Below are 27,996 nucleotides of genomic sequence, written 5' to 3'. Positions count from 1 at the left end.
GGTCCTGGGATCGAGTCCCACATCGAGCTCCCCACAGAGAGCCTGCTTCTCCCTCTGCCTGTGTCCCCTGCCTCTCTCTGTGTCTCTCATGAATAAATAAATAAAATCTTAAAAAAAAAAAAAAAAAAAAAGCTCCAGAGAGCTCCCCAGCCCCTTCCACTGTGGGGACACAGAGCAAAGGTGCCGGCTATGACCCAGGAGGAGGGCCCTCGCCAGGAGTCAACCATGCTGGCGCCTCGATCCGGGACTCCCAGCTTCCAGAACTGTGAGCAATACATCTCCGTGCCCCTTGGCCCCACTAGTCTGTACTTTGTCACCGTAGCCCAAACAGACTAGGAAGGGGGTGTTGCGTCCGAGGCCCCACCTTAGGGAAGTTCATTCTGAGTGCCACTGAAGGTCACTTAGTCTCACAAAAGCAGCCCAGGACCCTCAGCTGTCAAGGATGACAGCACCGAGTCCTAACCCCAGAACACCAGGGAGCGTCAGCTGTCACAGACGTGCCAGCACCAGCTGAGGCCACAGCCTCAAGGTCAGCCGCCCCGCCCCAGATCTGGGCCAGTTTCCCCACAGAGCAGAGGGCTAAGGGGGGCCTTGCTGGCACCAGGTGGTCGGTGATGAGGCTGCATGGCCTGGCTGCCCTGGCTCCGAGGACGGGACCCGGCAGGAGCATGTGCTTCCCTCCTGGGCTGGGCCACCCTCCCACTGCACCCCCCAGCAGCGCAGCCAGCCTCACCGTCCTGAACAGGCCCTCTTAACAGAGGCTCTCTGCCCTCCGTTACGGCCTGGCAGGTGGGCCGCTGCTCCTGCCATGGGAGGGGGGGGTGGCAACCTTCCCAGGGGACCTCGGGTTCTTACACCCACTGTCCCTGAATGCACCCCTCACCGAGACCCTCAGCACCCGCTGGGCCTCCCCCATGGAAGGGTGCAGGGTGGGGACAGGTGAGCCTGGGCAGGGCCCACTGTGTCTGAGGGTCAGATGTCCAGAAATGCTAATGCCTGCCTGGGGGCTGTGACAAGCTCTCCACAGCTGATAGGCAAATGAGGGGCTGCCCCAGGGCTTCTCCCAGGTTCTGCCCTAGTGGAATTAGGCTCCTCAGCCTGGTATGTGAAGGACAGGTGGGGATGGCCATGTCTAGGAGCAGTCACTTGGAACCCCAGATTTTAACCGGACAACCCTCACTGCAAAAGGGCACACCTGGCTGCCAGCTTTGTGCAAGAGTTAAATACTCAGACAAAAAAAAAAAAAATTTAAGATTTTATTTATTTATTCATGAGAGACTGAGAGAGAGAGGCAGACACACAGGCAGAGGGAGAAGCAGGCTCCATACAGGGAGCCCGATGTGGGACTCGATCCCGGGTCTGCGGGATCACGCCCTGGGCCAAAGGCAGGCGCTCAACCGCTGAGCCACCCGGGCTGCCCCAAATCCTAAGTTACACTCTGCTCCTTCTTCCCTGCCTGGGCTGTGCTCTCCGACTTCCCAGCACCCTTCAGCCACAGCAGAGGACTAGGGAGCCCTGCGCCGCGGGGGCTCAGTGAAGTGACTTTGCTCTGCGGGTTGCTGTGTGCGCTTGGCCGAGGCCACAGGTAGCTCTTGGCGGGAATCTTGCCTGGACTGGGGAGGCAGAGATGCTGGCTGCGCGGCATGCCACCCGCGGCTCGTTTTCTCCCCACCAGGACCTGACACACGCCTGGCACGCCCTCCCTGTCCCTCCCAGGCCAAGATACAGAGAACCCCACAAAGTGGGATCCCGACCCAGGGAGGTGGGGAGACAAAGGCGGGCGGAGCTCATGTAGTGCATGAGGGAGGGGAGCGGGAATGCAGGGAATGTATGGAGATAAGAGCCAGGAAAGAGGGGCCGGGGTGCCACGCTGGGTTCCAAGCGCAGGCTGGGGGCCTCGGGTACATGCAGTGATGTGGCGAGTCCTCGCACTGGCCCTACCGCTCCCAGCTCTGTGACCCGGGCACGTTCCTCAGCCTGTTCCCACATCCACTTCTGCAAAGCAGGACCAATGCGGGGCCTGCGGCAGGGGAATCTGGAGGGTAATGGGATCACGGGTCGGGTCCTCCCCCAGGGATGGGCCATGGAAGCCGCTCCATGCCGCTGGTCATCCTGTAGGTCATCCCATTTTTATACCCAGAGCCCCCAGCCCCAAGAAGTGGGCGCCTGCCAAGGTCACCTAGCAAATGGCTTCAACTAGCCACAGGGAGGAAAGGCTTCCTGGAGGGTGGGGACTGGGGCCGGAGGGTGGCCCTTCGGATCTCACCCGGAATGAGGCCAGGTCCCAGCGTCTGCAGGGACGGTCGGTGCCTCCTCCTTCCTGTCTGACTGGCACCACCCTAGGATCCGGCCTGCTTTGCCCAAGTTCCCTGACTCAGGAGCTGCGGGGTGGGGCCCGCTTCCTGACCCACGGCCAGCACTCAGGGATTAGGATGCTCAGCGGGCACTAACCGGCCACGCCTGCGCAAGGGGAGTGGCAAGGACCTCGGGAGACGCAGAGGCCCTGTGACTCAGGAGCACAGATCCTGGGCGGCTGCGTGTGATCAGGGCCCCGTGGTTCAGCACAGGGGGCCCCGGCCGCTCCCTTCTTTCACGGAGGCACCCCCCCCCCCCCGTGCCGGGCTCAGCAGGCACCAGCACCCAGCAGTCACTCAGCAGAGCTCAAAGCACCACAACAACGCATGCTGGCAACGTTAGAGGAAACCACCCACAAACGTTCCCAGGGCAGGCTTTCTTCCCCTTCATTTGGACGACAAAGTGGCAGATGCGCCTGCCCCGGGCCCTGCGCACGGCCCACATCGAAGGCCCAGGCCCTGCAGCAGGCTGCCAGGTCCGGGCAGAAGAGACCACCCGCTCCGGGCTTCCCGGGCCCGGCCTTCGGGGGTAAAACGGAAGGCAACGCGGAGGCCGCTTCTAGAACAAGGAGCCCACACTAGGACACCCGGGACCGCGGCACGCCGCCCCACAGGCCACCTCACAGGCAGTGTGTGTTTCAGGGCCGCTGGCGGGGGCCGGGGTGGACACCAGGAACGTGAGCCACCCTCTGGGCCACATCAGATACCTGTGAGCAGAGCTGATCCCGACGCCCGCCCAGAACTCAAGCAGCAACGGAAAACCAGCCTCCCAGCCCACGCGCCTCTCAAGGGGACGGCCAGACCGACGGTCACATCCCCCTCCGTCCCCCGACAGAAACCACAATCCCACAAAGGGGGCCGAGGGCCCATGGGGAAGGCTTGAAGGACCACAAGGTCAGGCTGTGGTATTCGGTGGGGATGCCCAGCTGCCTTGATAAAAACCAGAGTGTGGCTAACAGCCTCCCCCGCACGCCCCCAGGGTGCCTCCTCCTCCATTGGCCAAGGGGTCCAGGCTTGGGCCCAGGACACCCCAGCACGAATGCTGCCCACTGGGCGGGGATGATGCCCACCACAGTGGGCGCCCACCCCTCCCTGCCTCCATCTCGGTCCAGCACCCCCAGGCACCATCTCACGGGAAGGGGGGTAACCCAAGGGCAGCTCAGAGCAACCTGGGCATGACCTGGGCAGCTCCCTCCATGCTCTGTGCCTCAGTTTCCTCACCTGCAATGAGGCTTCATGAGCACTAGAGAGGGAGGGGCTGCATGTTCTCAGTGCCACTCCCAACACCCCCCCGCCGCTGGGCACGGGGTAGGCCACCCTCCACGCACTCCATGGGAACTGGGGCTGGGAGGGTTGTGCCGTGAGCACCACGTGCCGCCTAGAACCTTCCCTGGATGCAGTCATACCGCCCAGCGGAGTGTTAAACACCCAGCAAGAGGCTGGGGAAGGCGGCTCTGCTCTTGGGAGGAGCTGAGGGAAGCAGCATCGATATGAAAAGAAATGAAATCGTCCCCTCTCCCGATCACACGTGCTAAACGCCACGCCGCACCGACGCCCAGCAGTGGTGAGCGGTGGCGAGCGGTCCATGGAGGGGCGAGGCAAAAATAGAAGCCGTGGAAGGCGGCCAAAGGGAGTGGGTACAGGCTGCGAAGACACGCACACACACACACACACACTCCTGCAGACATACACCTACACACTCACAGATGCCCTCGCACCCAGATACACTTGCATACTCGCACAGACATGCTCATACTGTGAACTACTCACACATACACTTCCACACTCACATACACACGCTCTCACACTTGTGTTGACACACAAACTCACGCGGTCACAGAGCCGTGCTTACACACTCGTGTAGACACACTCGTGTACAGTCACACATGCTCGCATGCTCACGTACGCATCCTCACACTCATGCACACACCTACACGCGTAAACACTCTCACACATGCACATACTTACCCACTCATAGACATGCCTACACTTAGATTGTCACTAGACACATACTTACACTCATGTAAACGTGCTCTCACATACATATACTTACACACTCACAAAAACACACTGTCACACTCAGTCACGTAGACAGTCGCACTCATACAGATACACTTGCTCATGCAGACATGCTCTCACACACTTACATAGACACACACTCTCACACTCATGTAGACACACTTAAGTACATTTTTTCACACGCTCATGCATACCCTTACACACTCATGCACGCATTCATGTAAACATGCACTCTCACACTCACAGTCTCTCCCTGGCTCTCCCACGCACACACACACCCTGCCCCACGGCTCGTCTTCCCCTAGTCAACTTCCTCAGCTCCCCTACTCCAAGGGACCAGTTCCTCACGCCTGCCCCATGCTGGGCACTGGGCAAGGGCAGGCCAGGGAGAACCTGGGGCCCTGTTCTCAGGGAACCTGGTTAAGGAGAACACTGCGAGGCCACACACTCCTCGCCTCGACTTCCTGCGTCATTGTAGGCAGCTCGATGGCTGACTCCCCAGTTGAAGAGAACCGGGCCTGGGACAGGCAGGGGAGCCCCCGTTCCCAGGCTCCTGCCCGCTCACCCCACAGGACCCACAGGGCACCCACAAAGGGCCCAGAGTGTTCCAGACGTCCAGGGGCAGCAACTCACCCGGTGTATCCTCTGAGCCTTCCCAGAAACTAGCCCCAAACAGCCCAGGCAAGAAACATGGGATGCTTTCGGCCCAAATGGCAAGGATGCGGGTTTAGGATCACAGAAGACAGGCCACGGTGGGGCAGGGGCTGACTGACTGGTGACTCTCGGGCCCTCGACACCCCCTACCCCACTGAGGGGCCGTGAGTACCGGGCAGCAGGGGAGGGGGCTCGCACACCAGCCTCCACCTGCCATCACCTCTCCTGCCGTCACCATCTCCATCTTACTAATGGAGACACTGAGGCACAGAGGGCTGTCAGGCTGTCTGCCCCGAAGTGGCCTGAGGCCAGACCCCACTGCGTACCTGGAGCAAGTCACTGGGGTGGGCCCATCCCGCCCCCACCCCCACCTCACCCCTACCCCACCCTTCATCTCTGTGGGGGCCGCCACTGGAGAGCCACACTTCCAGGGACCTGGCCATCCAGGTGTCCCGAACCCCTGGGTCAGGAAGCAGCAGGTCCGGCCTCCGGGGACCCAGAGAAAGGAGGAGCCAGGCAGCCTACGTGGGGCCCTGGGGTGAACAGCCGCCAGGTGCCGGACCAGCACCAACCCAGGAATCCATGGCAGAGGCCGGTGTTGAAACGGTCACAGTCCAGACAGGTCCATCCGGAGCAGAGGGTGAAGGCAAGAGGACCGTGTGGACGCTGGGGGAGAGGGATGGCGTTTCAGCCAGAGCGTGAAAACAAGCAGGATCTTCCAGGCCAGGGCAGCGCAGCAAGGAAGGGGGAGGGAAGCGGAGGTTGGGAAGAAGGCAGCCTCGGCCAGGCCAAGCCCAGGGTGTGGAAGCGCCTGAACAGTATTCAGGGACTGCGTGGGCCCGGGGTCACAGAAGCTTCAGGAAGAGATGGGAGAGGGCGTGGAAGAGGAGTCGGGGTCAGAACCCAGGGCACTTCCAACTGTTCCCCGGAGCCTGAACTCGAGGATGAGGTGAGGGTCCCTGCAGGGTTGGGGGCAGGGCAGAGGCCAGGTCTTACAAAGAATGTTCCAAAAGGGCGGAGGAGTAAACCCCAGCCCCGGGATGCACCAGGGGAGGCAAGTGAGCCCAACAATCGCGATCCAAGTCACACTGGCACGGGTCCTCGGACACCACCATGCTCAGCAGAGTGAGACCTGGGTGCGGTGGGGTGCACACGGCCCCGTGAGCAGGCTACGCCACGCTGGTCTGGGCCCTGCCTGCAAAGGACACAGCCCAGAAGTGACGGGCAGAGCCCCACGTCACGGGAGGGCACTGCCAGGCAGGTCGGAGCATGCAGCCTCGAGCCCGGGGTCTGGCCTCGCTTCCCCACCTTTGGAGCACGACCGAGGCCACTCCACTGGTGGGCAGAAACCCAACGCCCTGCCCAATGGGCCTGGCTGCCCTGGCCCGGGACAACCACTGACCCTGCCCAGACGGCCCCAACAATCGTGCCTTTTGTTTTGTGGTCCCCATTGTGTTCAATTCTCTCGCCTGCCTGCACCAGAGCCAAAGGAGGATTTCCAGAGGGATTTCTCAATGGGCTTGCAGAGAAACATCCTGTCGGCGGGACCTGCTGTTCACCGCCTGGCCCTGAAAGGCCACAAAGGGGTGGGGTCAACGACCCCTTGGAAAGGGCCCCGGACTGGAGTAGCTATTCTCAGCCGAGCAATCTTTGGGCTGCGTGGTGGTACATAGGAGCTGGTCAGAGAAGAGGGTGCTCAGTCTCAAAAAATCTCAAAACCCGCCGTCCAAACTGCTGCTCAGTCTCAGCAAGTCACTGCACTTTGCAGGCCAACCGTCATCTGCTTCTCTCAACAGGCTGTAGAGCACACTTGAGCGCGCCCGGTTTCCCCAGGGGAAACTGAGGCTCGCGGAGGTGTTGGGACTCACCCAAGATTACGGGCCAGTGGGGGGCAGAGCCTGCACTAATCTCTTCCTTGGCCCTCCCCCTGCCCCACTGCCACACTCTGCCCCCATGTGACCCCATCCAGTCCGTCACAGACACATGCCCTCACGTGCACACAGTTCAGCCGTCCCAGGCCATGTCCCTCCAGGAGGGCAGGTGCAGGACCAGCGGCGACCAGAGGGCTACTGGGAGAGGCTTGTGTCCCTCCAAAGCTGTCCCCTCGTCACAGGGAAGGCTGTGCCAGACCTGTGCCTAGGACGGCCCTGTCAGGACAGGCTCTCCTGACCAAGGAGGCCAAGACGGAGCACAGCACCCCTTCCGAAGCTCCCCTGGCAGGAGGGAGACATTCGTGCACGCGACGGAAGGAGCAAGCTAAGACGTGTTCAAACAGCAGTCAATGATGCGATAAGATGTTCTCAACCGCTTGTGGGGGAAAAAAAAAAGGTGAGATTATCAACTGCAGGGATATTATGTGGCAAATTGTTTTTTTTTTTTAAAAAAGTGTGTCTTGGATAGGATCCCGAATAGAAGGACATTAGGTAAAAGCTAAGGAAGCCCGAAGGAAGCGTGGATTCTCATTAATACTAATACATCGATATCCGTTCGTTGCAACGGCTGCAACGAGGTGCAATAGCTCTGCAGGAGGTTCAGAGCGGAGACTGGGTGCCCGCTTTTATAGAACTTCATCTATCTTCTCAATGATTCTGTAAGGCTAAAAATAGTTCCGGAGAGCAGCAAAGTTTATTTTTAAAAAAGCAAGACAATTCTATATATGTGATAAAATCTCACAAAACCCTACACACTCTACAACGCGGAGAAAAACGAGTGCAGGTAAGAGCAGTGGCATCAGAGTTCAGATCTGTGTGGAGGGATCGTGTTGTGCCACTGTCGCTGTCCTGGTTCGAGCGCACACCAGACTAAGATGTCACCCCTGGGGGACACGGGGCCGAGGGTACACAGGAGCCCTCTCTACCACTTCTGCAACTTCTTGAGAGGCTGTAATGATTTCAAAATAAAAAGCTAAAGAAAGACGTGTAAAGAGCTCCCTTTGGACCCAGCATTTCCTGATCTAGGAACAAAGCATGACGCTCACGTCGGTTCCCTCCAGAGGGTAGGATTACAGGCAATTTTTAAATTTCTATTTTGTGACTCCCAGCGCCTTCCAAGCTTTCCACAATGAGCAATGGGTTGTTTAGGTCAGAAGGATCCTTTATCTCCACCACTGATAAATCATGGGGGGGGGGGGGGGGGTCGGAGCCTGCAGCCTGGAAGGACCAGGTGAGCCAGCAGCTGCAGGAGTGCCCCCCACCCCCAGCTGGGCAGATGTCTGTTGGGAAAGAGGCTGGGTGCACGTGAGCATCCTTGCCCTCCCTGCCTGTGCACACTCCCTCCCCGCCCCGGTGGGGTTCACACATCCGCAGACATTCTGGCCTCGTGCAGCCCATCAGGGGACCCCGAGATAATTCAGGATCTCAGATCAAACCCAAGGCAGAGACAACACGTGGGGTGCATGATGCCCCAGGAGAAATCTCTATTGTGGCAAAATAAATCCTGCGTGGTTCTGGAGCCAAGACATTCCAGAGCGAATGTCCCACGAGTACTCAACTTCCAACTGCCCCACAGTCTACGAACAGGAGAAAAGTTGCACCAGAAACTAGAACGTTCCCGATCACCTCCTTAGCATGCCCATTCCAACAGCCCGTCCTCCCGTGGGAAGCGAGGAAACACACCAATTACTGATTCTAACCCCACTGGCCACATCTCAGTGGTTCAGAGAGGCCACCTGGGTGCTGGGGTCCCAAGGGACTAGTTTCTTAATAAGCTGTAGCAGTTTTGGAAGAAGGAAAGTGATCGAGAGGACAATGTCACGTCCACTCCGAGAGGCAGTACGGGTCGTGCTGGGGAACGTGTCCACCCTCAGCTCTGCCCCGTTTCTGCACTGGACCCCAGGCTGCTTCAGCCCGCTGGGTCTCAGTTTCCTCTGCCGGTCACAGGAAGACGCATCGGTGCCCCGGCTTCGTGGGAATTAAGTGAGTGAATGTGTAGAAGGCACTGAGTACCTGCTAGCCACTGTCACCACTGCGCCTACAGGCCTCATGGGCCACCCTCAACTGCTCGTGGACAGAACCGACGGGTCACCCCATCTGACAGAGGTGGAGAGCTGGGGGCTCGCTTGACTTGTCTTGGATCACAGCACGGGACCCCCGAAGAGCTCAGGCATGGGGAACATTCCTCAGGGCCCGCTCAGGCAGCACAGCCCCTTGCAGTGCTGGCCACGTAACCGAATCACCACCTCACCCGGACCCACTGACCAGCTGGCCTTTGCCAAAGACAGGAAGCCAAGGCCTCAGGCCTGCTGGCGGCCTCATTCCTCCCAGGGCATCAGAAGGATCCGATCTAGGGACAGGCATAAAGGGCACTGGGGCATGTTAGCAGGTGCGTTCACTCGCTTTAGGAGAGGCCTGCACCTCAGGACTCCCTCAGCCTCGATACCCCCCACTATGGTTGGTCACTCCCTTCCAAGACCTTCTTCCCTCAACCTCTACAAATCATAACCAAAAATGGCTTCAGTGCATGACGTTAATGGTCAGAACTAAGTCTCATTCAAGACCTTTGATGGAGACTGTTAGTTTCCTTATTTATTAGAAAGAAAAAAGTCTAGAATGGTGCACCTGGATTTATCTCCACCCTGTGAGGTGGCCCTTAGGGGTCCCTAACCCAAGGGTCTGCTTACCAGGTAACAAAGTAGAGCCAGGGAGGGGACGGGGAAAGAAAGGGAGGAAGGGAGGACCCGTCCCATCCCCTCTGAGTGCCTCAACAAATCAGACTCCCCGTCACCACTCCCTTGAGGGTCTCCCCAGCCAAACTGGACCAGTTAGGGGCCTGGTATGGTGGACAGCCACTGGCCCAGAGGCCTGGGTGCCAGAGCGCACCTTGCATTGTGGGAGGTGGTCTTGGCGGAGTAGGTGCACTTGCCCCAGAGCTGCCCCTCCGTGTGGCCTGAGGCTCTCCCTGCCCATCCTCATGTCCCTGCCATCATGGGGGCCCACCTCCCCTGAAAACTCATTCCCAGGTGCAGGACACGGCAACAGGTGGTCGCTCCAGCCTGGAATCCCACACCTTAGGCTGTCTCAGAAACGTCTGCTACGCAAATAAGTGAAGCCACATCACACTCGTGGAGAGCCTTAGCTTCCTCTTCTGCAGGGAGAACCCAGCGAGCTCATTCCAGCACCCCTTCCACCTCCCCTCGGCCCTCCTGGATCACCTGAAGCCTCCCCATATACCCTGAGCCCACCCAGGCTTCCTAGCTGCCTTCTCCAACAGAGACCCTCCTTCTGGCTTCTTCCAGCTGACAGTCACCGAGCCACCATGGGGCAAATGGGGATGATGCTGGGGAGACAGGCATCTCTGATGGATACAGGACTCCTCCCTCTCCGCAAAGCCAACCCGCCCTGCTGGTACCCAGGATGCAAAATACACCAGCCAGCGCTCGAGTAAATTAGCACCTTTCAAAGTCAAATGTCCTTGGCTGGGTCAGTCTGGCGCCCAGATCACCTCCTCCTCACTCCTGGGCCTCCCTTGGATGCTCCCAAGCCTGCCATTTTCATTAAGGCAAACAAGACGCCAATGCATGTATATTTAGCCAGAGAAAAGGGAGGCCGCAGACCTATTCAAAAGTCACCAGAGGCCTGGTCTGTAGGAGTAGGGAGGAGGGATCAAGGTCGCAATTGAAAAGAAGAAAATTAGACGACTTTCCCATTTCTATTCTGCTCCTGCTGGCAATGGCTGCTGTGCCCGGCAGCCTCAGGGACACTGCACGTGAGACCTAGGAGGGGACGGGCTGGGAAAGAGGAGCCTTGGTGGCTGGGGCGGGGGGAGGGTGGCAAATGATCCCTCCTGGCTGCCGGCTCCTGATTCTGGGTCAGATCATTCCCCCACCCAGGCAAGGGCTTGCACAAAGAGAGCCTCAGGTTAGAAACGGAGTCACTAGGGGTCCTGAAAGCCCCAGAGCAGCAGGAGTATTGGGGGAAAACCCACACACAGCCCAAGTGGCACTAGTTTGGCCTCGTGGGAAGGAAGCAGCCTCAGGGACAAGCCCAGGCATCTAGAACTTTACCAAGTCCTTCCAGGGTCTCTGAATCTCTGAGGACCCAGTCCAACTGCCTCATCGCACAGATGGGTAAACTGAGGCTCCAGGAAAAATGGGTAGAAAGGCAGAAAGGAAACAGCAAGGAGAGACAAATCCAGGAGGCCAAGGTTTATATGAAAACATGAGCACGATCCTAAAACCATCACAGAAATACAAACCACTTCAGGGAGGAGGCACAAAAGTGGTGTGACCTCTACAGACAGAGGGCGGCCCCGGGTGGGCACAGAGCTTGCCGTCCAAACCTGCCAGACGACCGGCACCAACCAAGACTGCGGGTGTCCAGGATGCCCGGTCAGCTGAGGAAAGGAGACCCTTACACCTCACCCCATGCCCCTGTGTCCTGCGTGGACTTTCCTGGCCATGAGCATGCACTAAGCTTACCTATTTTTATTTTTTTTAAGGCTTCAGAGGGAGGAACCTCACTAACCCTGGTGCTGTGGTTATGGGTCTCTCCCAGCCTGTGGACCACTCAAGCTCTGATAAAAGCTAGGGGTCAGGTCCCAGGAAAAATGCACAAGCACAGTGATTTCGGGGGCCCGGGGGTTTACCGAACCCTGCCACGGACATGGTGAATGAACCCGCTGACAGGTCAGCACAGAGGAGAGGGCAGAGCTGACCCCAAAGGCAGCAGGGGGCGGGGGGTGCTGAGAGGCCAGAAGGGATGCTGAGCTGGCCCAGGCATCTCCCTCCTAAAATAAAGGCCCAGGCCAGGAAGTTCCAGGGCTCCTGCTTATGCCAAAGAGTTGGAGGTCAGGAGGGCAGAGCTGGGACGGGGGCTGCTCCCCCTCTGCCCTTCCCTGTGCTCAGACTTTGGGTTGTACCAAAAACGAGGGGTCTTTAAAAACATTTAAATTTTTTTAAAATTTATTCATGAGAGACACAGAGAGAGAGGCAGAGACACAAGCAGAGGGAGCAGCAGGCTCCATGCAGGGAGCCCGATGTGGGACTCGATCCTGGGACTCCGGGATCACGCCCTGAGCCGAAGACCGAAGCTCAACCACTGAGCCAGCCCGGCACCCCACAAGGGGTCTTTTCATCTGCATTTCCCACAGCATGTCAGCACCACCCACTTGGGAGCGGCTCACGTTGCCCATATCCAGGCTGGCACTCACAGGAACAAAGTCTTAACTCTGCAGAAGGGGATTAAGGACTCTGCAGGGGGAAAGGCCAGATGAAAGCAGCGCCAGGCTCAGACCACCCTTGGGGTGGAGACCTGGGTGGTAGGAGGGCAGGGAGCATCCCCAGGGCATCCTGGTCACACTCGGGGAGGTGCCCTCTGCCCTTCCTCAGCTGAAACAACACTGAGGATGGGCAGGCTCCCTGGAAACGCCCCTAGGGTGAGGGAAGGGAGCAGCAGGAGAATGGGGTCCCCCCATCCCGTAGGGTGTAGGGCGTGACAGCAAGGATCCTCCACCCAACATTATCTCCTACCACCATCAACACTGTCTGCATTACCAGAGGAAGACGGTTTAACAGGGGCTCTCCTCTGACCCTCCAGGCCCCCAAGGTCATTTGAAGCCAGAACATCAGCCCCTCTTCCCAAGCCCTCAAAGGGGACAGGGGAGAGAGCTCCATGCAGCTGTGATCTCACTGAAAACACCCTGAACACACCCACCTTACACACACACACACACACACACACACACACACACACACACACACACTAGTGGCAAGCTCAAGAGGAGGCACAGTGAGCCCCAGGCCAAGCCCAGAGCCCCAGGTGTGGCACATAAGGTCGCATCCATCAGGAACTGCCAGAAGGAACAGCCCACAGCTGGACACAGGAAGCTCATTTAAACCCAAGAGTCAAGGTGGTGAGGCTGCCCGCCACCTGTCACAGCCAGGGTCACAACCCTGGGAATCAACAGTTCAAAAGGCAGGAAGGGCGGGGTGCACAGGTGACTCTGGATTTCAGCTCAGGTCATGATCTCAGGGGCCTGAGATCGAGCCCCACCTTGGGCTCAGTGCTCAAGCAGGGAGTCTGCTTGCGATTCTCTCTCCCCCTGCCCCTCCCCCTGCTCTCACGCTCTCTGTAAATAAATAAATAAATAAATAAGTAAGTAAATAAAATCTTTAACAACAAAGTTAAGAAATAAAAAAAAGCAGGAGGGAGCCATGCTCAAATTTGGTAACAACTGGGCCAGGGCAGGTGTACAGCGTCTCCAGAACACTCCGCGCTGGGAGGGAAGGGAGCGGAGGGAGCGCTGGTTGGCCTGTGTCCATCCCCCCGCCCCACCCCACTGTTTTAAAAGCCATTTTCTTTGTTTTTTGATACTGCAGGCCTCCTGCCCTCATTTTGAGGATAAGGAGCTGGTGGCTGGACTCTGCAGGGGAGACCTCTGGAGCCTCCACAAGCCATGTGGCCTCTCTGGGCTTGGGTTTCCTGCCCATTACATGTGAACCCACCCAAGAGGCCACCAGCAGAAGCAGCATCTATGGCTGCAGGGCAACCGCCAGGGGCCTGCTCGAGGCTTCCCAATGGACAAGAACAACCGGCCACACATCCCATGACTGTCCACCCCCAGGGCTGACCGAAGCCTCAAAGGAAGAGTGGGATTTGGGCGGTTATGGGAGGGACGAAAGAGCAACCCTGCAGGCAGCAGCCCTGCTGTGTGCCTGAAGCGTGCGGGAGGGGACAGGGCTTGAACTCAGGCACCAGAGCTGCCTTCCGTGGACGAGTGAAAGTCACATGACCCCTCAAGGAGTTACCTGGATTGGCCCTGCCCAACAGAACTCTCTGGAATGACAGAAACATTCCTCTTCTGCATTGCCAACAGGTGCAAGAGGGCTAGTGTGACTCAGAAACTGAAACTTTCTATGGGACTTAATCTTAATTGAATGGCATTGAAGCAGCCTGGTGTGGTGAGTGGACGGCTCAAGGCTAGAGCCAGGAAACCTCTAGGTAGGGTGGCCTAGTAGGGAGGCAGAGGCTAGGGACACACAGGTGAGAAGAAGGGAACAGAGTCGGCAGGATGGTGACCAGCAGGCCGCTAGAAGCCTGGGCTCCCGCAGCAGCGAGTGAGAGACTGGGGGCTTAGCCCAGGGCCGGAGGGGTCAGAGAGAGCCGGCAGCTCCCGCTGGAGCAGGCCAATGTAGCCAGCACACAGCCCTGTTCTGGAAGACAAGCCCAGAGTGGGCATCAACCACCACCCCGGGGTCAGGACAAGAAGAGGCCCCTGGACCTTTCCCAGGCCGGCCCGCCCAGGACCAAGAGGCAATGGGGGGGAAGGAGGCAGGCGGGCCGGGGGGATGGGGAGGCAGGAGAACAGAAAGGAGAGGATTTTGTTTACTGCTCTGGGCGAGGAAACATGAGCCTGTTTGCAGGGGAAGGAGCACAAGAGGAAGGAGACAATGGTGCAGGGAGGTCCCGCAGGAGGGGCTGGGGCGGGAGGGCGTGGGGGGGGGGCAGCCAGGACAGAAGGCCACGGAGAAGCTCGCTGCTTCATCTTCCGTCCAGGTATACAAGTGGTGCGTGTGCCTTCCCGAAAATCTGGAAAGCCCAGCAAAAGGAAGAAAGGGCAGGCCGGGGCCGGGAGCTTCCCATTGTCCCAGCAGCTCGGAGGGCGGCCGGGAAACGAGCCCGCTGAGAGCCCGGCGCAGCAGCGTGGCCGGAACCGCCACAAAGGGCCACTCCCCGAGCGGGCTCATTAGGCAGAGGAGCCGGGCGCTGCTCGGGGACAGGCGGGCACATTCAGGGCCCGCACACAATCGGGCCCTTGTGGGGGCGGGGGCCGGAGCCCGGGGAGCCTCTGATTCCAAGACAAGAGCGTGCCTCCTTATTGCCTTACAAGCCCGGAGACAGAAAGGCCGATTTGGGGAGACAAAGAGTCGCTTCCCCTGGCAGTGGATGGGCTATTTTTGGAAATGGGTCGACTCTTCTCTATAGCTGCCGTCTCAGTGTCACCGGCCTTGCCTGCATCTGTCCCCTCGAACGCAGCTTAAGGAGGCCGCCACCCTGTCTGGGGCAGACCAGCACCCCACGATAGAGGCGGGGAAGCCAGTGCCCAGCAGTGGTACAGCGGCAAAGGTGTGGACGTGGGGAGCAAGCCCGGGGTGAGGGGGGGATCCAGGGTGGGGCTGGGTGCTGGGGAAATGCTCATGCACATTTAAAGCCTGCTTTCCACTCCCACCAGGCGGCCCCGCTGGGCGTCCACGCAGCAAAGGTTAGCAAGGAGAAACACAAAAAGGCCCCTTACTGCTAACAGGAGCTCACACCACCACCACCACCACCCCCCGACCCCCACCTCCCCGCCCTGGACCTCCCAAGCTGGCCAGGCTCTGTGGTGCCCCAGTGTGGTGCGGAGTCCACCTCTGGCCCCCCTGCCGACAGGCCATCAAGCCTGGGCGGCCACAGCAGGCTCAGTGGCTTTTCTCCTGAGCTTCCCACGGTGGCTCTGGCTGCCCAGCAGAACCCCAGGGAGCTTCTACCTACTATGCAGCCACTTTAGGAACCACTGGTAAAAGCAAGTGTGTATCTTTTAGTAATTGTTAAGGGAAACCAGCAAGGGGGACTAGGTGAGCCCCCACCCTCAGTGGGGAGGCTTGATATGCTTTTTTTCTAAAGTAACTGAAGGCCATTTGGCACCAAATGGAGCAAATGGGATAAAGGGGTTGGGAGGGGCGCCTGGGGGGCTCAGCAGTTGAGCCTTTGGCTCAGGTCGTGATCCCTGGTTCCTGGGATCAAGCTTCCCGCAGGGAACCTGCTTCTCTCTCTGCCTCTATCTCTCATGAATAAATAAATAAAATCTTAAGGAAAAAAAAAAAAAAAGGCTAGGGGGGCAGGTGGCCTAAGCGGGTTGACCACTGTCGGGTTTAAAGCAACAAGGAGCAAGCACCTCGTGCAATGCCTCTCCCCTCCCCCATTCCTCTCTCTGATGCACCCCCAGCACCTACTCCATGTCAGGAAGACTGCCCTGAGAAGGTTATGGACCAGAGAGGGACAGGACAGCAAACAGAAGAACCTCAAGTCCAAGACAGGCAGCTTTGTCCCAGGCAGACCCCACACCAGGGCACTGGAACCCTACATGCTCTCCTAGCACCAAACCCATTACCTAGTCCTATAAGAGATCAGATGGCAGAGGTAGGTAATTCCATCGGCCCTTCACGAGGACAGGCTGGCCAGCCAGGAGCCCCAGCCAGTGCTGGACAGGTCACCTCCATCACCCCAGAAGCTCAACAGGGAGACCTGCCCCAAGCTAAGGACCAGGCACCCGGCAAGACCCCAAACCACAAATACAAACGGATGACCGATGAGCCAGGAGGGCAGGACGGGAGGCACTTTCCTTGTGACTCAAGCCTCGTAGAAACTCTGAGTCAAGGGGCCAGAGAAGGCTAGGCTCTCTGGGACCCTAGGCACAGCCCACCCAAGCCCCCCATCTTACAAACGAGAACATGAGGGTCCAGAGAGAGGAACACACTTGCACACAGTGGGGTCGCGGGAGTGGGCCGAAGCCACTGGTTCTACCTGTGTCATCCGATGCACAGAACAGCGCCGGAGGCACACTGGGCCCCTAAACCCCCAGATATGGGGAGCATGTCGGCTGACTGGGCCAGGGGAGAGCCAGCAGATAACCTGGGGAGTAAACCAGGGCCTGTTTCCCTTTCCTTCTGGCTTCCCCATCAACCAGAGGCCTTTGCCCTTTGCCATTTGTTATTTCCTGAACTCAAAGATGAGCATCTTCCCTTTTGTTACAATGAGGGGTGCTTCTTAGAATCCATGTGTGCGTTTACTGTTGGGTCTTCCCCTCCCCACAGAAGCTGTTGTTAAGTACACAGGGCATCTGTGACTGATGGTATCTCAGGGTGGAGGAAATGCCGTGCCTGGGAAAGCCGGAAACCCTGAGCAAACTGCCCGGAGTCCTAAAGGCACTCGGAGAACTAGAAGGGAAGGGGACCCGCCCCTTGGCCACTCGGGAGCTGGAGCCCTCCCTGGCCACCCTGCCGGGGGCCCTGGCTCCATCATCTATCTCCGAGCTTGTGTGGCCAGGGCCCTGGTCCTCCTGACTCATAGCCTCGGCACAGTGGGGCAGGCTCCAAAAATGTCTTTTGAGTTTCACTAAATGTGGCTGGCATGATGCTAGGAGCTTCCTCGCTCCCAGAGCAGGGAAGAGCCCTGCTGGGCCCCACTGGGATCCCAGCTGTGCTGAGGAAAAGGCTCAGAGTGGTGAGGCAAGTCACACCAGGTCATGTGGCGGGGCGGGGGGTGGGGGGGGGGGGTGGGGAGGCAGCAGCTCCAGTCTACTAGACCCTGGAAGCTTCCTGGGCACATGTGCCCAGGTGGCCCTCTCTGCCTGGTATGATTATTCATCATGCCCCTGTTACTCCCACGAGTGTCCTGCTTTGTCTTTCAATCTCTTCAGGGTGCTAGGAGCTCTGCTGGGGGGCAGGGGGATGGCTAAAATCAGGAGCTGAGACGAGCCTCAAGGGTGCAGCAGGTTCGTACAGGCAACATAGACCAGGGAAGAGGCCAGGCACGGCGGAAGGAACAGCTGGAGCCCAGGCACGAGCAGGCATTTGCCTGGCACACCTGGTTCAGTGGGGTGGTGAGAGATCGGGGAACGCCGGACCCGGGTTGGGTCATGGACATGCCTGGGCAGGGATCTGTGAAGCCCCTCCCATTGCACCTGCACCCCATCTCCCCAAGGCCCCCCCAGGGTTGGGCTTTTCCTCAGGCTGTAGGCAGTTCCAGCTTTTCTGATGGGCTTTCCCTAGGATATCCAGTTATCTGTTAGTGGCCCTCTTACGAACCTTCACATAGCAACACCCCCCTCCTTTTCCCCTGCTCCCCACTTAATGAATACACCTCTGTGTAAACGTCATACACGGGGTGAGCCCAAGCACATTTACAGGCAAATCAATAAGGCTCCTAAGCTTTCTGCCCTGCTCCCTGGAGAGCTGGAGACCATTACAGTGACTTGTTCAAGAGCAAGCATCCACCACTGGGTGGTCCGGCTCCAAACTTGCCCAAGAACCACCTGCTCCTGCCAGCCTGTGAGGGCAAGGGAATGGGTGACAGTCACAAGCTCTACGTGCTTCCTGGGGGGGACCATTCCTGACTTTTCATCATCAAAGGAGCAGCAGGTCCCTTTAGCAGACAAGCCTGTTCCTTTGGGGACGCCACAGAGATCGCCTCGTCATCCTGCTCGAGGGAGATGGAACTGCCTACTCCCTGGCTCGGAAATCCCAGAGTCATCCCTGCACGGATCCAGGTCACCCAGGATGTGGGGGGAGGGGCAGGGGGCAGAGAGTGGCAGCAGGTGTGACTGTTCTTTGAGCAGATATGGAATGAGGCTGCAGGTAGAGAGCGCAAGCCCCCAACACCACAGGACTGCCTGACCCCTGAGGCACGAGTCACGGGGAGGCAGCCAGGGGCTGGGGGCAGGGCTCCGGAGCCAGCCAGCCTGGTCTGAGGACCTGCAGATAAGGTTCTCTCCTGGGGCCACTCGGGGACGCTCTGTTTCCTCCCCTGCTGCCCCCCAGGCCAGCCTACACCACGACAGCCACCAGACTAATGCTCCCGAACTGCCACTCCCAAGCCAGGCTGCATTATGAATCACTGTGTGCGCAGCGCCCAGAACTCAGCCGGAGTAACCGCTCCATAAACTGTGCTGATGCGGCCCTTCCTGCTTGAAGGGCCAAGTCTCTCGACAACCCAGCCCCACCCCGCTACCTCCAGACTCTTCTGTCCTCCACTCACACCACCACCTTCCCAGAGCTGTCTGGGGTGTCCCACCGCGGGGGTTCAGGAAAGCCCTTCACCAGCTTCCCAGGCTGGTGCTCACACACCTCCCCTACTGGGGAACTGTCCACCTTCAGAGGTGACGCGGTTCTCCTGGACCACTCTCCTCCGGGAGGACCACTCTCCCCCGGGAGGACCACTCTCCTCCGAGGCCACTGAATGTGAATCCCTGCAACCCGGGGAGCTCCGCCTCCAGGGGCTGGGCCTGGCACAAACCCTCTGAGCCAACACTGCTCCCTGCCTCACAGCAGCTCCCTGGCCCCAAGGCTTTTCTTCTCTGGGCTCAGCATTCCAGTTCTTTCTGTTCACAGGAGGAGGTGCCTACCTGTGCCACCCAGTGCCACCCCAGCTCCCTGCACGGCATAAGAACACCCCGCAGGCCCTGGGCCCTCGGCAGCGGTGGTCAGACCCACTTGCAGGCCTTCTATTGCCTCATTCCTGCTGAAATGCTGTTCCCTTCTGTTCAACTAGGCAAGAGCTCAGGTGGCTTTGACACAGAGCAGGCACAAGGCCGCCCTGGCAAGCATGTGGCAGGGGAGCCCCCAGCCCCACCCCGAAGAGGCAAATCTGCAGGGATCCAGGTGACAAAGGAGGGTCACCAAGCCTAACCTCAGAGGCCCTGTTCTAGGACCAGGGTGTCGTTATCCTCAGGACAAGAGCAGAAACTGAGGCTTACAGGTTCAGTAGCTGCCAGGCTCACACAGCAGGCGGCAAGCTCAGCTTCACCCGGGGTCTCTCTGACCTGGAGCCGGAGCCCTATCCAGCAGGCTGCACTGCTCCTAAGCATACCCGACACCAAGCGCTCCAGCTGGGAGGAGGACTGGCGTGTGGGAGACCCTTACTTCCCTCAACCCAAAGGCTGATAATAGTCTCCCACTTTGCAGAAGAGAAAAAAAGGCCTACAAAGTTCCTGGAACTCACCTAAGGTCCCAGGCTTCCAATTCTTTACGGTGACGACATCAACAAGCACGGGGTGGAAAATCCCCATGGGTGGAAAGCAGAGATTATGAGCAGCAGAGGATTTCCTTGCTAATCATGCTGCTCTGGGGACAATGTTACAAACCAAGTTGTGACCCAGGAGCTCAGAGGCCCGGCCATGGTGAGGGGTCTGATAGGATCACCACAGCAGAGGGAAGCTGGCGTGGGGCAGAACTGAGGGCATGAAAACACAAGGAAGGACTCCCTGCAAACAGAAACCTGCCCAAGCCCACGTTCCCCACTTTATGGGTGAGCCATGCTGCCAAATGCAGGAACACAGGAGAGCAGGAATGAGGCACAGGGCCTCGCTTCCCCAGAAGAGGTGCCATACCTTTGCTACACAGGGCCAGCCTCTGGAGCTCAACCCTCCCCCACCGCCTCACCATCTCACGTCATCGTCATGGGCGTACAGGTCACCAGGGCCCTGCCGAGGACCAAGCTCTGGGGGACCTTCCATTGCTGTGAGGGCCCCATGGGAGTCTCTCTGAGCCCGACACATCCAGACTATCTGGGCCCAGTGGGGCAACAGGCAGGGGGTGACAGGCCCAGACTCTGACACAGGGGACCCAACACCAATTCCAGTCCCCCAAGCAGCCCCACAGGACCCAGAGCAAGCCTGTTTCCCCATCCACAATATGGCACCAAGTGCGAGCTCTGAGCAGAATGGAGTGGGGACTGGGAAGCTCTTTGTGGTAAACGTGAAGTGCTGGGGATGCCCTGGCCCTCCCCAGGCTTACCGGCCAGTGAGCCTCTCAGGGCCAGTCTTCCTCTTGTGGATGGCCCCGGTGGAAGGGGGTGGGGGGGTGGAGAAGGGCAACACCCCAAGGTCCTGGATGGAAGGTCAGGGTCAGGTTGGGGAGGGAGGGGGAAAAGCTTATCTAAACCACCCCATTGTCTTCCCTGACCTTTGCTCCCAGGCCTGCCTGGGTTTAGGAAAAGCCGTCTTATTAGTGATCCTGCCCAGGAGGCGCTGAGCCTGGAGGCCCCTAATAAAAGACCTATTCAGGGCCAGCATGCTGTCTCCCCACCGTACTTTTTTTTTTTTTTTCTTTAAAGGTCCAGACCACCCTCACTCCATCCTCCCTTTAAACCAACAAAAATACAAGCAGGAAAACAAACCCATCTCATTTTGAGAAGCCCAAAATTTTAATCCAAACTTTTAAAAGTAAACAGGGTCCCTACAAAGGCTTGCTGGAGGTCCTGGTTTCTCTAGGTGAGCTAAAGGGGATCCGGCTGCGGAGATGGGGGGAGGACAGAGGACAGGATGCTTACACAGGAGCTTGGGGGGGAGGGGCGGGAGAGAAACTGTTGAAAATGCTTTTGTCAGAAAATCCTCGGTTCAAGGGGGCGAACCTGACTTCCTAGAGTTTGGTGTTCACCTGCTTCAGTTTGTCCCAGTGGGAGTACAGCAAAGAGCGCTCTAGTCCAGTCTTCCTTCAGCACAACGCAAAGGGGGGGGGGGCGGGATTTGCATATGCATCCTCGGCGGCCAGGCCCAGCCCCGCCCAGGACTGCCTGGAATACAGATGGGCCACCTCCCACCGGAGCCCCGGGGCCTTTCCAGGGCACCCAGCAGGGCTGCAGGAACACCCCGCGGCTTCCAAGAGGGCTACGGGGCTCATCAGCAGGTGCCGCGGTCGCAAACATTCAGGCGAGCTGTCTAAACAGCAGAGTTTTGAAGACAACACCAAAGTCTGTCTGGCAAGCCCCCAAAGGGATCCCCCTTCCTTTTTTTTCAGGAGGAGCCTAGGGAGAAACAAGCATGACGAGGATTCCGACAACTACCGAGACGTGCTGTGTGCAGACGCTGACCTCCCTCGGCCTTCCTGGCTAAGGGGGGCACTCTGGGTTTTGCCTCCACTTTGCAGAATTGCAGAGAGTGGCTCAGAGAAGTAACCTGCCCCAGAGGAAAGCAGGAGGCAGATCCGAATGCGAGACTGGGTGACCCCTCCGGGTAACAGGGTTATCAACCATCTGCTCAGTGGTCACCGATAAGGAAGTGATACTTCCCAGAATGGGAGAACTAGAGCAAACCTGGGTCAGGAATCCAGAAGAGGGTGTCACCAGTGTCTGCTCAGAGTATTGGGCAGAATGACAGAGGCCAGAGATGCAAGCCAGCCGTCAGCCTGAGCCACAGAGGAACTCTCCCCCCCAACAGCCCCACCTTGGAGGACCCCCGACCCCCAGCCTGCAGCCTCACGGCTGGCAGCCCCACCCAGGGAACCGGAGCTGAGACACTTCCAGTCTCCACCGCTTTCCCAGCCAGTGCTCGGAACCTCCCCCAGCCTCCGCTTGCTTGGGGAAAAAGGGGATCCTACTACTTCCAGGGCTCCAGTAAGGATGATCTGAGCCCAACTGTGGAAAGCAGGAGCCCGACATCTGACCCCACTTTCTCCACCACCGGGTTGGAGGTTCTTTATCTTTCCCACTGCCGGCTCCCTCCTCCCTCCACCCAAAACTACAGGTCCTCCTACAGAAAAGTCATTTTTAAGAGAAGGGCCTCTCCTTGTTTCCCGGCATCCTATTCACATTGCTGGGAGAGTATCTCAAGGCCACGCCTGACTCAGAGACAAAACCACACGCAGGCTGTGGGCTGTCTGTAACTGAAATTGGTGATAGTAATGCTTATTTTGTCTTTCGCCCAACACAAAGCTTGGCCATCACGAGATGGGTGGCAGGCCTGTTCCAAGTGAGTGTGGGACTTGGGGGGCTGGGAGGTGGGCACAGACTCTCTGCAGGAAACTCTGCACCTCAAGTCCCAGCCACCCCCTGGTCCCCTGTCCCGGCATCATCCACAGCTGCCGCTGAACACTGGGCCACACGGGCCGAATCTCCTTGTCCAACGCATGAGAGGACTTCCCCACAAATACGCCGTGACCCAGGGCACCTCGGTGCCGACAGCCGCTCTCTCCAAGTGTCACTGATGACGCAGCCGAAAACCAGAAACATTTCCTAGCCACGAGACTGGAGCAATCCCTCCTTGCACTTGGGAGAAACTGAGGCCCAGAAATCCGCTCCTCCTGAGGCCCCCAAGAAGGCAAGGCCAGAGAGTCTGGGACTGGGGCTCCTGACTCCCCGGCCCCAGAAACCCCAACAAATTAAGCCACCTAACTGTGAGCTGCTCCCTCTGGCCTCCAGCCCCCTGTGGTGGGAGGTGGGAATGGATACAGAGTTACAAAGGGAAACCCGAGTGGTAGTGGTAGATTGCTAATCAGTAACAAAATATCCCTCTCAACCCAGTCCTGCTCTGAACTCAGGCTGGGGCCCCTAAATAAAGGAAAAATTGTGCTGTGCTAGCACCCCACCTCCACGGGTCTGGTTCCCACTCCAACACCCCACAGAGGCCACTTGGCCACCAAACCAAAGGGAGGGCGTCCCTCCTCTGCTCAGGCGTCCCTCTGGGGAAGAGCAGTCATTTAAAGCCCAGACTCATTTTCTCCAAACCAGGAAACCCTTTAAAGAAGAACCAGAAAGTGCTGTTTAATCTCCACCTTCAGGCAAATAGTTCAGGCAGCAGCAAGTGCCACCAGAACTGGGAGCCAAGCCACCAAAAATGTGGAAGAACAGGGAGGTAGGGAGAGGCACGCGTGGCAGGGAGAGCCACGGACCCGAGCGCTGGGAACAGCAGCGGCTGCTCGGCTCCACGGACCCAAGCTGGAGGCCCATCGGTCACATGGGCGTGGAAGACAGGAGCCGAGCTCCCCTGGGGCCAAAGGTCCTCCGCCCACACCCAGGCCACCTACCCACCCTGGCACTTCCTGTAAGGCGACCAACAGCTTACAAACCCCTTGGGAGCCTTTATCTCCACCCTCTAATCCACAAGAGGGCGGGGAGATCAACTCTGTTCTACAGATAAGGAAACTGAGGCAGGCAGAGGAGAAAAGCCAGGATCCTTTCCAAGCACCTATCCTTCTGGAAAGTCTTAGAGCCCCGGTTCGGAAAGGTCTGTCCACCCTGAGAAGTTCAGGCCTGAGAGCAAAGCAGAAAGGCTCTTAGTCCTCTGGCCCAGCTGCCTGGGAGTCTCAGGCGCCTGCAGCCAGCTCCTTCTCAGCCGGCAGGCAGCGCAGGGAAGCCCAGGTGGACCCCAGAACCCCACACACGTGGCCGCTGCTCAGGATTAGGGTTGCCTGTTGTTGCTCCAAATAAGAGGGGAAATTCACCCGTAGGCAAAGGGCCTTTCTTCCCCCTGCGCACCCCCACCACCCCCACCTCCCCCGCCTCCCCACCCCACCCGTCCGTGAACTTCCCGCTCCCAAACAGCCATCTCCAGGTCGGGATGAGGCGTCCCCAGCCGCCCCCACGAACACTGGTAAGTCTTCGCGAGAGAAACTTTTCTGGGGTCCAGCGGGTTCCCAGCCCGGGTGCGGACTCGGAGCTGGGCAGGGTCACGCCCCCGTCGCTTGCCCAGAAAACCATCACCCACAACCCCAGCGCGGATGGGCGCGGGACCCCGCAGTCTGGGGGGCAGCTGGAGCAGGGGCAGGGGCAGGGGCAGGGTCCTGCGTGGGGGGCCGCTCGGGCTTCCCTCCTCCCGAGGGCCGCGCTGCGCCGCCCGCGCCGTCCTTACCGTGCAGGCCGTTGGGGATGCTCCGGTGGTGCGGTGGCGCCGACAGGTCGTCCAGGGACCTGCGCGTGGCGACCGCCTTGCCGTCGGGGGCCTTGTGCGGCCCGGGGGGCAGCAGCGCGGGCGGGACGTGGTGGTGGTGGTCCGGGCTGCCTCCGCTGCCCGCGCTCGACGTGCTGCTGCCGTCGCCCACGTCGCGGGCCCCCGCGCCCGCCGCGCCGCCGGCCAGGGGCCCGCTGAGGCTGGCCTGGCTGTCGATGGAGCTGCGGGAGCCCGCGCCGCCGCCGCCCGCGCCGCCGCCGCCCCCGGCCCCGGCCCCCGCCCCCGCCAGCGCCGCGCGCTCCTCGTCCAGCATCAGCACCAGCTCCTTGAGCTCCAGGTTCTCGCGCAGCAGGGCCTCCTGGCGCGCCTCGAGCTCGCGCAGCTTCTGCTGCGAGCGGGCCACCTCGTGCCACACCGCGCCGGCCGCGTGGCGCCCGAAGCGCTGCCACTCGCGCGCCAGCTTGCGCCCCTTCTGCCGGTCGTCGTCGAGGAAGCAGCAGAGCTCGCGCAGCTCCTGGTTGTCGTCCTGCAGCCGCTGGTTCACGTCCTTGAGGCCGCGGATCTCCAGCAGGTGCTGCTGCAGCCGCCGGTTCACGTCGCGCATCAGGCCGCCGTGCTCCAGCATGAGGCCCACCTTCTCGCCCTCCGCGCGCCGCAGCCGCCGCGCCAGCTCCTCCTTGCTCCAGCGCAGCAGCTCCTCGTCCGGCACCTGGCTCAGCTCCTCCGACGCCGCCGCCGCCGCCGCCGCCGCCGCCGGGGGCTTCGCCATGGCGGGGCCGTCACCGCGGCATCGCCCGCGCCCGCGCCCGCGCCCGCGCCCTCGCCCGCGCCCCGGCGGCGCTGGGCCGGTGCGCTCGCGGGCAGGGGGCGCCGGGGTTGCGTGCGGGCCGCCCCGCGCCGCCTCGCGCGCCCTGGCGCAGCGTCCCCCCGGCGGCCGGCGAAGCGCGGGGCGCGGGGCTCGCGAGCTGGGGCGGCTGCTGCGTCGGCGGCCGCCGTGCCGGGCGCTCTCCGGGCTCGGGCGAAGCAGGCGGAGGCCCGCCCCCGGCCCAGCTCCCGGAGCCCCGGCGCCCCGCCCCCTCCGGGCGGGGAGGGGGCGGGGCGCCGGGCCGGCTCCGCCTCCGGGGCGGGGGCGGGGCGGGGCGGGGCGGGCAGAGGCGCGGCCGCCCCCGACGCCCCCCGCAAGGTGCGCTCGCCCGCCCGGCGCCCTGCCAGAGGCGCGCTCCAGCCGCGGGCCCGCCCCCCCGGCCCTCCGATTGGGCGTCCCCGGGGGTGTGTGGGGGGGCGGGGCGCCCGCGGGGGCCGCCGGCCGGTGGTACGGCCCAGCCGCCCGGCCGCCACCCCCCCTCGCGGCGGCTCAAGTTTCTGCGCCCGAGGACGCGGCCTCGGCCAATCCCCGGGCTACAGGGCGCTTTTAAAATGCAGGTAGGGCTGCCGCGGAGGGGGCGGTGGGAAAGGTAGGGCCGGGCTTCCCTTAAAGGGGACGCGCGGGGATGCGCGCCGAGCCCCTCCCGGGCCCGCGACCCCCGCCCCCGGTAAACACACACCCCGGGGCCCGGGACAGCCCGGCCTCGCCCCCCCGGGGCTGCGGAGTCCCGCGCAGCCCGAGACACGGCGAACAATGGGCCCGCGCCTCGGGGGTCGCCCTCCCCGGAGGCGGGCGGCTCTTTGTCCCCTTCCGTGCCCCGGACCCCACGCGCGCCCCCCGCCGGAGCCTGCGGAGGGGCTGCGGCTCCGCGCGCCGGAGGGCGTCCGAGCTCGGTGGGGACCCGGTCCCGTGCCCCAGGGGAGGGGGAGGGGAGGGGAGGGGCTGCCCCCCCGCCCCCGCCCCCGCCCCCGCCCCCGCGGGCTTCGGGGCAGAGGCGGGGGTTCCCGAGGCGGAGGCCCCGGGAGGACGGAGGGCGGCTTCCCACTGGGGCCTTGACGCCAGGGCCGGGGGCGCCGGGCCGGCCCCAGAGGCCCCTCCCCACCCGCAGCCTCGCCGGGCACCCGGGGTGTTGCCCCAGCCTGTGAGTCGGTCTCGCCTTGCTCGCGGCCCCGAAGCGCGTTTCGGGCGCGCCTGCCCTGAGCTGGTCCGGGGAGGGGGGTCCCTCCCCCGGGCCCCGCAACCAGATAAAACCCGCGCGCTCGACTGCGAGCCGCCACGGCCTGGAGCGCGCGCCCGCGCAGCCGCTGAGGTCCCCATTTGCAGCCGCTCAACCCCTCGCTGGACGACCGCGTCCCCGGCACCTTCTCTACACCAGCTCGGCTCCAGGCCACCGGGGGGCACGGCAGGGCGCGCCCGCGGAGGGCACTGCCCCCTGGGGCCGCGTTGCACTCTGTAGGGAGGGGGAGAGGGCGGGTAACAGCACCACGAGGCTCTAAGAAGTGCCGCGTAGGGGATTAAGACAAGCTGCTGCCACGGAAAGTGATAATCAGTTACGTTAGATCCCGTGGTCAAGGAGGACCTCTGGGGAGGTGCATCTAAGCTCTGAGACCTGAGCCGAAAGGACAAAGATGAGGGGGGGAGGGGCACTCCAGGTGGAAGAAATAGCTCGTCCTGAGGCCCCAGGGTCGGCCTGTTAGCGGCCTATTCAAAGGAGGCCGGCGGGGCTGGGATGGGCCGGGGAAGGGGTGAGGGATGAGGTCAGAGCGGCCGGATCAAGCTTGATTCTAAGGCAGCTGGGAAAGCAGTAGGGGGTTAGCACCAAGCAACATGACCTGATTTGCCTTTTAAGAGGCTCCCTGTAGGCCTGCTTGTGGGGAAGGGGTGGGGTAGGTGCTCAGAGAGGTCTAGATTCAGTACCTCGTTCCCCACCCATCTGCCCCTCTCTCCAGGTGGATGTTCAGGAGGGGGTGGTGGGGAGAGGATGAGCCGGAGGAGCTTAGTTTTTGAGGGTGAAGCCCTAGAGGACCTCAGGGTTCCCAGAACTTGGCCCAGGTGAGCCACTGTTCTCTCCACAGGCCCAACCCCCTGCAAATGAATCCGGGTTTGGAGAGGGTTTCAGCTTACACTTGGGGAGGCGGCAAGCCCCCCCCCGTCCCCCCCCAAGCCAGATCAAACAGCTCCCTGGAGGTATCCCCCAAAGGAAGCCCGTGCAGAGAGCTCCTGGAAGAGGTGACCAGAGGATTCATGAACCCACTAGAGAGGTTGTGGAGGTGGGTAACGCTGTACTCATGGGAATGCCCTTCCCCCTGGTGCGTGGCCCCAGGGTGGTTCCTGTGGCCTGCACGTCTCCAGGGCCGGCAGCTTCAGCCAAACCTTCCAAGAAAAAAATGAAGCCTACATCTAGATAGGGTTTGTTTGCAGCATCTACAGACCGTAGGACCAAGAGTCCCCCAGCCAGGACCCAAGGAAGCGTTCCTAACTTCCTCCCTGGGGCAGCAAAGACAGGGCGCTTTGGATGAGGCCACCAGGTGGCCTGAGGGAGACTCTCTGCTCCCCTCGCCATGGCTGCACAGGCTGGAGCAGAACGAAATAGGATGGCAGGAGGTAGAGAGGGCCAAACTAAGACAGGGTCCTAAAGCAAGAGGGTTGGGCCAGCCAGAGCCCCCTCCCTAGGGCCGATGTCCCTCAGGGTCCAGCAAACAGTGCCAAGCTCGCTAGCACACTCACAGTCCAACAGACCTTGTACCG

General features: G+C 60.5%; 1 protein-coding gene across 4 annotated transcripts in view; it reads right to left on the bottom strand.

Moving 5' to 3' along the window:
• Nucleotides 1–25,184, bottom strand: part of CCDC85C (coiled-coil domain containing 85C) — a 77,078-nt gene extending 51,894 nt beyond the window's left edge. For all 4 annotated transcript variants that reach the window (XM_041758667.1, XM_041758668.1, XM_041758669.1 and 1 more), the window contains exon 1: nucleotides 24,345–25,184. In XM_041758667.1, the coding sequence (XP_041614601.1) occupies nucleotides 24,345–25,152 (808 nt within the window). In that variant the 5' untranslated portion in view covers nucleotides 25,153–25,184. The remainder of the gene's footprint in view (nucleotides 1–24,344) is intronic.
• Between the last annotated feature and the right edge of the window lie 2,812 nt (nucleotides 25,185–27,996).

Source organism: Vulpes lagopus, chromosome 6 (genome assembly GCF_018345385.1).
Source record: "Vulpes lagopus strain Blue_001 chromosome 6, ASM1834538v1, whole genome shotgun sequence".
Taxonomy (NCBI): Eukaryota; Metazoa; Chordata; class Mammalia; order Carnivora; family Canidae; genus Vulpes; species Vulpes lagopus.
The sequence above is the reverse complement of the archived record's forward strand: the minus strand, read 5'-3'. Positions and strand labels throughout refer to the sequence as shown.